This window comes from Scardinius erythrophthalmus, assembly GCF_964197995.2.
Source record: "Scardinius erythrophthalmus genome assembly, chromosome: 17".
NCBI classification, from domain to species: Eukaryota; Metazoa; Chordata; class Actinopteri; order Cypriniformes; family Leuciscidae; genus Scardinius; species Scardinius erythrophthalmus.
The window spans coordinates 26,029,124-26,038,510 of record NC_138237.1 but is presented as its reverse complement, the minus strand read 5'-3'; the positions used below and the strand labels follow the sequence as shown (position 1 = coordinate 26,038,510).

The window sequence follows — 9,387 nt, the reverse complement described above, 5'->3', positions numbered from 1 at the left end:
TTAGACGTTAGATTGATGCATCGATCCATATCGATGTATTGTTACACCCCTATGTGAAACCAGACTTCATTCACCCCGATGGAAAGCATATTTACATTGTCCGAATCGTTCCCTATCCCCTAGGCCTATATAGTGCACTATATGACATTAGAAAATAGTAAATGTGTTAATAAATGACTGGTTTCAGAAGCTTCAGCATTTATAATGTAGGGGCGGGACGCTTCAGATTCTAGAGAGCATTTAATTGGACAGAGAAGCTGAGGTGCAGAGTGATTGGCAGAAATAAGTGAGTGATAGGTAAATTTTTAATGCTTATATCTTCTAAATGCGAATTTTGTCATTGTTTTGGAGCACACTACCTTATAGATAACAGTAAGTCTAACATCTTCATACTATAAAAGCCAAAAAACTTCAATTTTGATTTCATGGGGACTTTAACTAGTTTTTTTGTAATAGGATGCAAAAGGTATTTTAATACAAAGTATAGTGTTATAAATGTACATACATTTAAAAAAGAAATAAAATTAAATAAAATAAAAACTCATAAAGGATGCGCTTGAAAATAAAAATAAAAAAATAAAATAAAGGATGCGCTTGAACTTAATCTGGACTGAAGACTGAATGACGCTGGAGTATTGTTGTATTATATTATGACAATGATGATAATAGTTGTTAAAGTTTATTTTATTTTATTCAAGCATTTAATAACATAAATAAATAAAGGATGCGCGCGTGTGAGTCCGCCAATCAGATGCGCCGGAGGTGCGTCCTCCTCACAACGTGCCCGAAGCAAACTGATTGATTTACTCCAAGTGTCTAGATACTAGCCTCTCCAGTCAGTGATGCGAGTGTTAAATATTGATGAAGTGGATGGATGTCCAATAATAGGTGTAGGCTACAAATTCCTCGCTCGAGCTGCTCTGCGAACAGTTTGAATAAATAAAATCTTATGCTGACAAAATAACATAGTAAGAGTGTAGGCAACATTTTATGTTGTTTTTACACAAAATAGATTTATTCTGTAAGAGATGGCTATAAACACGGACGCCCGTCACGCGGCAGATGTTCTGCGCGAGAGCGCCGCGCTGCAGTCCACCGATTTCGGAGATACTCAGAAACTTCTTGACATCTCAGACAAAGGGCAGAAGAGAGAATTAAACCACACGCCTTCTGATACACACCTCGATACGTATCTTGACTCGGACAAGAACGAACAGACTGATGTTAACATTGCCTCAGTGCCCTGCTCTCCATCGCGGGTCAGTTTCAGCCGCGCGCCATCGCCCACGCCCGGAGAGCGCGAGCCATGCAGCTTCATGTGGGTGGCCGTGATCTCTTGCTTCTGCCCGGCCGTTCCAATAAACCTGTTCGCGCTTTATTTCGCGCATATGGTGAGTAGTGCCACCGGAGTACAACTTTTAAATAAGGCTACTTTTGGATTTCAACTTTTTTAATTACGTTAAGTTTCAGTAATAACTCAGAATGCAGAGAGAGAAATTAAAAAGAATCATTTGTGTGATTTTATGTTTAGGGCTGTGGCTCATGGGCCGCCTGATAATGTGACTCATGGGGCCACCAACTGTTCCATTGAAAATCTACTATCATAAAGCTTACTTATCCATGGGTTTCTTTCTGTTTCACTTCAGTCTCGGACCATGATACAAGCAAAAGATTATGATGGGGCCAGAAGACTTGGACGTCTTGCTTTGTTGCTTAGTGTTGTTTCCATTGTTGTGGGTCTGGCTATAGTCCTTTATCTGGTGATGACAGGTAAACCACCTCTCTTTTTCTCTACACACCACACCAGGGGGTATTGATGTCACTGAACTTCAAAAACATGAAAACTGTCAATGATACAATCAGAATTATATACAAATATATAGCTGTTGTCCACAACCAAGCTGAAATGAGATCATTGTTTCTACACACACTTAAATGTCTCTCTCATTTCCTTTTCTCTCTCCTAGAGATTAAGTAGTTGTGGACATCCTACATCCAAAATTGATGTTAACGGGTATTGGAGCTGAATCCAAAGAAGATGAACGATAAATGCCATGTGAAAACCTACAAAAAAACAAAGATAGATTATCCATTTATGTGATATACAGTATTAAATTTGTTTTGAATTTTTTGACGAGTTGAATTTTTTTCTTGATGGCTTTCAGCCATTTCTTTTTCTGTTTTGGCAAATGAAGCTTTTTGCTTTATGATGTACAAGCACAAAACTAATTTTGCTATAAATCTTAAAAAAAGAAGCCTTTTTAATATTATTATCTACATGAAACAATCAGCTGCATAATTTTGAGTTCCATACATTTGAACTCCTTCAAATAAGAATGATTCCTATGCAAAGTTAAATCTATACATTTTATTTCTTTATTTTGTATTCTATAGTACTTTATGCTAATGTATGCATGTTGCAATAGTGAGAAATATGACATCTGTTCTGAAGCTGGTGCATACAAAAGCACATTGTATTATTGTAATATACATTGCATTTTGTGTAATCTGTTTAAAAGGACAGTTCACCTAAAAAATGAATCTTCTGTCATCATTTACTCACCATTATGTCATTCTTATGAACTCTTAGTGCATGTAGTTGCACTGAGGCTGAACAAGGGCTATATTCAACCAAAAGCACATGCATGAATGAAAAAACAAAACGACAAGTGCATTCGAACTGTGCAAATTGGCTAAAACGGTGCCATATTTTTGCATTTTATAAATTAAACTAAACATACCCAATTGTTTAGTTGAAGTGTGATTTTTGCAGATTGTTTGACAGTTCCATTCGCACAGGAAAAAAAAAAACATGATGTATTCTGTTTTCAAAGGATAAAATCAGGTGTGGTTATTTCATTTTAAAAAGTGCATCCTGTTCTGCTGTCAGCCATCCGGCCGCCAGAGCAACGCAGATCAGAGGAAGCACATCTGGTAATTGATATCCAAGTCACATAAGTGCATTCCTTTAATCTTTACATTTAGTCATTATCGGCCTCAAATTGAGGTTATTATTATGCTATTCTTGCATTCAAATCTAATTCGGAAGACATACATAAAGAGCGTTAAAACCACTGCTTTAAATGTTATTTTATGTATCCATAGTGCTTCAGAAATAAGAATGAGTCTTTTGATGTTGTTCCTGGTTTTGACATGGATGCAAGACGTCCAGCACATAAAGACGTTTATAGCAAGCATCTATTTTCCAAACCCACAGAACTTTTGCTTTCTTCCTGTTGATGATCTAAACCTCCACTAATGGCTGTGTTCAGATGGGGATAGTTAGAACGATAAAAGGTTGTAAATGGGTTCGATGCAGAGGCCAGTGTCACAGAGCAATACACGCTAGTCTAGTGTATATTACAACATTTGCCTAAAACATATACTAAAACACATTTTATAATATATTGTTTTCGCTTCCTCAGTTTAATCAGAATGGAGTCACAAACATAAATAAAATATTTAGTGTATTCTTATTTATAAATTAGCTTATTGCAATATATTTTTTAGAATGATTTTGTACAAAATACCACTAAAATTAAGTATATATAAGATTATATATAAATATAAAAAATGAATGTATGTATGTATGTATGTATGTACTGTACATACATACATATATACATATACAGGGTGGGCCATTTATATGGATACACCGTAATAACATGGGAATGGTTGGTGATATTAAAGTCCTGTTTGTGCCACATTAGTATATGTGAAGGGGCAAACTCCTCAAGATGGGTGGTGACCATGGTGGCCATTTAGAAGTCGGCCATCTTGGATACAACTTTTGTTTTTTCAATAGGAAGAGGGCCATGTGACACATCAAACTTATTGGTAATGTCACAAGAAAAACAATGGTGTGCTTGGTTTCAACGTAACTTTATTCGTTCATGAGTTACTTACAAGTTTCTGACCACTTATAAAATGTGTTCAATGTGCTGCCCATTGTGTTGGATTGTCAATGCAACCCTGTTCTCCCACTCTTCACACACTGAATGGCCCCCAAGGTCTCCCGATCTGACCCCCTTAGACTTTTATCTTTGGGGTCATCTGAAGGCAATTGTCTATGGTGTGAAAATACGAGATGTGCAGCACCTGAAACTACGGATACTGGATGCCTGTGCTGGCATTTCTCCTGCGGTGTTGCTATCAGTGAGTGAAGAGTGGGAGAACAGGGTTGCATTGACAACACAATGGGCAGCACATTGAACACATTTTATAAGTGGTCAGAAACTTGTAAATAACTCATGAACGAATAAAGTTACGTTGAAACCAAGCACACCATTGTTTTTCTTGTGACATTACCAATAAGTTTGATGTGTCACATGGCCCTCTTCCTATTGAAAAAACAAGTTGTATCCAAGATGGCCGACTTCTAAATGGCCACCATGGTCACCACCCATCTTGAGGAGTTTGCCCCTTCACATATACTAATGTGCCACAAACAGGACTTTAATATCACCAACCATTCCCATGTTATTACGGTGTATCCATATAAATGGCCCACCCTGTACATACATATACATACATATACATATACACATACATACATACATTGGGACGCCTGCCTTTACATGCACTTGAACTTTAACAACATCCCATTCTTAATCCGTAGGGTTTAATATGGAGTTGGTCCACCCTTTGCGGCAATAACAGCTTCAAGTCTTCTAGGAAGGCTTTCCACAAGGTTTAGTGTGTTTATGGGAATTTTTTACCATTCTTCTAGAAGCGCATTTGTGAGGTTAGGCACTGATGTTGGACGAGAAGGCCTGGCTCGCAGTGTCCGCTCTAATTCATCCCAAAGGTGTTCTATCAGGTTGAGGTCAGGACTCCCATTCCATGAAGCTCTCTACACACTGTTCTTGAGATAATCTGAAGGCCACACAAAGTTTGGAGGTCTGTAGCGTGTGACTGCTGAAAGTAGCCAACTTCTGTGCATTGTGCGCCTCAGCATGCGCTGACTCATTCTGCTGGCCTCCCACTTTGTGGCTGAGTTGCTGTTGTTCCCAATTGCTTCTTTGCTATAATATCACTAACAGTTGACCGTGGAATATTTAGTAGTGAGGACATTTCACAAATGGACTTATTGCACAGATGGCAATCTATCACGGTACCACTCTTGAATTCACTGATCTCCTGAGAGCGCCCCATTCTTTCACAAATGTTTGTAGAAGCAGTCTGCATGCCTAGGTGCTTGATTATAAGTACTAAAATATCACTAAAATAGTTATTATCCTAATATTAAGTCTCACAACACTTACAAACATAGTGTATTTTGTCTTAATATATGTATTTTGCAACACACTCATGACGTTTTCTCATGAGATAGGATTATTTCTTTTTGAAGCAAATAGCAACAAGACAAAGCTTACAGTTGCGGTAGTTTTTTCTTCACTAGTGTGACGTATATCTGAGTGAACCAGCTTCTCGGGCAAGAAAAAAAAATGTAGGGCGGGACTTGATTTTGTCCATGGGGAATTGATTGGATGGCTGTGGTTTGCTATTGGTCGATCTCATGTGAGTGACAGGATGCCCCGCCCACATCATCAGAGAAGAGATGTCACCGCAAGAGGAAGGGGAAGTTATTTTGATTAAAGATTATGAGGGCACATGAATTAATTTTTTTAAATAATATGCACTGATAAATCAATTACTAAAAATACTGCAATATCCCATAAGAAAATAAGAAATGTCCATTTTGATTTCATGGTGACTTTAAGATCATTCAAGTGATTATTAAAACTGTCATTCAATATTCTGTCCCCTTCACAGATCTTCATTATCTTCTATTATACTTGAACCAAACACCCGCAGTATTGAACTCTTGACCTATGGAGAAAGTGTTTAAGCAGATTGTGACACGCTCAAATGAAGTTTAGAAAATCAATAGCACTTATCAGTCGTCTTCTCTTGCAGACAGAAAGGCCCAGTTAGCCCAGCGGGAGGAGTAATGCAGGCTGTGAGCTTCACTTAAACATGAACAGAGAGTGGATTCCTCAGCTCACATATCCTATGAGCACAGCATGAAAGCTTGCAGGATTTATTAAGAACAGAAATGTGTTTTATCGAGACAATGGAACCCGAAGAGCCAATGAAGCCACATAAAAAGTCATGTGATGCCGAAATGAGGTTTAATGTTATTATGTTATTTAATGTATAATGTTGCAGCGGAGTCATGTTGTCTCGGATCATTTTTCTGCAAGTGTTGCTATATCGAGAGACAGGTTTGTGGAAGTTGTTGAGGTAAACCACAGCTGTTAGGCCAATTGCAGGAAACTTCTAATGGACTTTCCCACCCAGAATCCTCTGTGAGAGAGCTGACATTATGGCAATACACCAGAATATAACAAGAATGATAATGAAAAGGGCATTATCTGCAAAGTAGCTTACTGTAGTCTATTGCTATAGTCATCTTCATGCTCTAATTTCTTTTCTCGCATGAAAACAAAATGAGATATTTAGCAGTTTGAGCAAGCTGCTCTTTTCTATTTAATGAAAGTGAATGGTGACCGGGATTTTAAGGCCCGTTCACACCAAGGGCGCACTAATAGAGCCTTAAAAATCATTCTAAATTGAATAGAATATCATTGGAATCACTTTCAGAACAATTTTTTTTTTCTAGCTGATGAACAACTCTGACAGCCAATCAGAACCCACCCTCAAGTATTAATGCAGAAACAGTACATATATAAACAGAACATTACAATCTCTTGGCTTAAAAGTCTCTTTACTTTAAAGGGTTATTTCAACCAAAAAGATAATTCAGTCATCATTTACTCACTCTCACGTTGTTCCAAACCCGTAAGACTTTTGTTCATCTTCGGAACACACATGAAGATCTTTGATTAAATCTGAGAGATTTCTGTCCCTCCATTGACAGTTACAAAACTGACGCTCTTGACGCTTCAAAAAGTTCATAAAGAGATCGTTAACTGATCCATATGAATTGAGCAGTTTAGTCCAAATTTTCTGAAGAGACACAAGCCGTTTATATGATGAACTCTTTGAAGCGTCAAAGTGACAATTGTAATTTTTGGGTGAACTTTCCCATTAAGGAAGCCCCCCCCCCCCCAGTATTTGTGCGTCAGTAAACACATACTATAGTAGGGTAAGTACTACATTTGGTTTGAAACTTACTTTACGATTGTTATATTATGAATGTGTGTAGTATGAATGTAATCTGGACGTACTATATCCGCCATGTTGTCATTATCATGTGACCTACCAGCAACAGTTATGTCGCTTCACAAATCCTCTCCCGTGGCCTCATGGGACAGTAAAGTGTCGATCATATGCACAATACAAATCTCGTCGGCGGCTGTACTTTTCGCCTACCGTTTTATGAATGCTACGAATTCGGACATACTACTCGGCTCACATACTGTTTTTCGCTTACCATATAATATGAAAGTAGGCTTATTCGGACGCAACAAGTGTTAAATACAAGTTTGAAATTGTTTTATTTTCTGGAAATGGGCCCCTTTTAAGATTTTGGTCACACATAAACCATCGCGGCAGCACATGGACTCTCTCACTGTATCACTTACAGGAAATGAGTGTGATGGGACTCCCTGCATTACTTAGCTTCTCCATCAGCTTATTCCCACCTGAATACTCAGACTGATGCAGCACTCAATAGCCAACAATTTAAATGTACCATACTAGATTTGAACACTTCCTTAAGAAATTGTGAATGATGCTTTTCTGCTTTTGCTCCATCATACCAGGGATTTGTGTGGTTACAGGCCACGTTCACGCAGCAACAAAATATGCTTATATATTTGAGTCTTTAACAGCAGCAATTTGCGTTTCAATTTGAGTTCTCAATCAGTTGTTTAGAATCAAAACTAGCAATGTCAGATTCGCAAATAAATCACTCGGATCGATCTAATCAGTCAAACTGCTTTGCAAAGAAAGGTCTGAAATCGTTCACGATTCAGTTTGAATCATTTGGACAGTTCACTCGCACACTCAACCATTTGCTGCGGGGGGGGGGGGGGGGGGGGGAGTACTGATGAAACGCCCTGACCCCGAGTGACAACCAAATTCTATAACCCAACTCACTTAAATTTTCAAGATTAAATTAAATTTTAAGCCCATTCTCTGGTCTCCAGTGTTGAGCACAGCGGGCTTTATTGTCACCATGAAATCAAACCTGACAAATCTTGTATGTTTTTTTTCCCCCCATTGGAATATTGCAATATTTAAAATACTTATCTGTGCACATTTCTTTTAATTAATGTGTCCACATAGTATTAAATGAAAATAACTTCCTCTCCTTCTTGCAGCGACATCTCTTTTCTCCGATGACTGGTTTACTGGCATATGGGGCGGGACAACTGTCACTCACATGACATCACAGCAATAGCAAATCATAACCATGCAATCAATTCTTGACAAAATCAAGTCCTGCACTACATTTTTTCTTGTTTGAGAAGCCGTTTCACTCGGATACAGTGTGTACAATAGGGAGAAAAGTGTGAACCGCACGGATCAATCGCACCAGGGTTTGTTCACAATTGGCATGTTTGATTTGGTTAAAACGAACCCTGGTGGAATTGCTGTTAGTGCGGTTCATTGGATTAAGTGTGAACGCTGCCATCCAGGCCAAGACCACTGAAAAGATGGGTCTCGATCCGCTTCCAAACGAACTCAGGTGCGGTTCGAATGATACATGAACGCAACACGGACCAAAGGCATTTAAACGAACCAAAAACAGGAAGACGAGGCCCTAAATAGATCCGGACCAAACGAACCGAACTACAAGTGTGAACACACCCTCAGATAGGCTATAAAAACTGCTGTTGGATAATTTCAATCTGACAGATGAACTGGAACGGCACCTTAATGTTTGTCGTTTCAAACATGATAAGTTATTTATATCACCATCTTTGATATAACTTTAGTCCCTGTCACTATGGTTACATGTAATTGAATCCCAAAAACAGACAATATTGCCTAAAGTCTGAGGTGCTTAGCCTATGTGCTTATGTTGAATAATTAGGGGTTAGGGATTTGAACAAAACTCTATGGGTAATAGTAACGGTGATGCTTTCCCGAGCAATTACATACTGTAACATTATATCTCATCCCATTCTCAATGGTTTCTTGATTTTATTTTGTCAAAAGTCTTGCTGCTTTACTGCCACCTGCTGTTCATTCAATGATAAACAGTTTACATCAAGGATCGCTAGACCAGGGATCCATCCTTCGTACCTCGCTTAATACATCTATGACAGCAACAACAGGATGAGCTTCAAATAACCTAAAAATCCTGAATTACGTCAAATTGTCTGGGAGTAATTCACGCATGAAGAACGGGCCCCAGGGATGTTTTTAAACTTCTTAAAACAAAATTATACCAACTAGACCAGGGATCCGTCC

General features: G+C 38.4%; 1 protein-coding gene across 1 annotated transcript; it reads left to right on the top strand.

Moving 5' to 3' along the window:
- Window positions 1–796: 796 nt before the first annotated feature.
- On the top strand, window positions 797–2,743 carry trarg1b (trafficking regulator of GLUT4 (SLC2A4) 1b). The gene is made up of 3 exons (XM_081390286.1): window positions 797–1,391; window positions 1,647–1,770; window positions 1,968–2,743. The coding sequence occupies exons 1-3, from the start codon at window positions 1,029–1,031 to the stop codon at window positions 1,976–1,978; spliced, it is 498 nt and encodes a 165-aa protein (XP_081246412.1). The 5' UTR covers window positions 797–1,028; the 3' UTR covers window positions 1,979–2,743.
- Window positions 2,744–9,387: the final 6,644 nt, after the last annotated feature.

Coding starts and splice junctions, on each gene's coding strand:
- trarg1b (XM_081390286.1), top strand. CDS start 1,029: ATGGCTATAAACACGGACGCCCGTCACGCGGCAGATGTTCTGCGCGAG. Junction 1,392..1,646: donor CGCTTTATTTCGCGCATATG/GTGAGTAGTGCC, acceptor GTTTCACTTCAG/TCTCGGACCATGATACAAGC.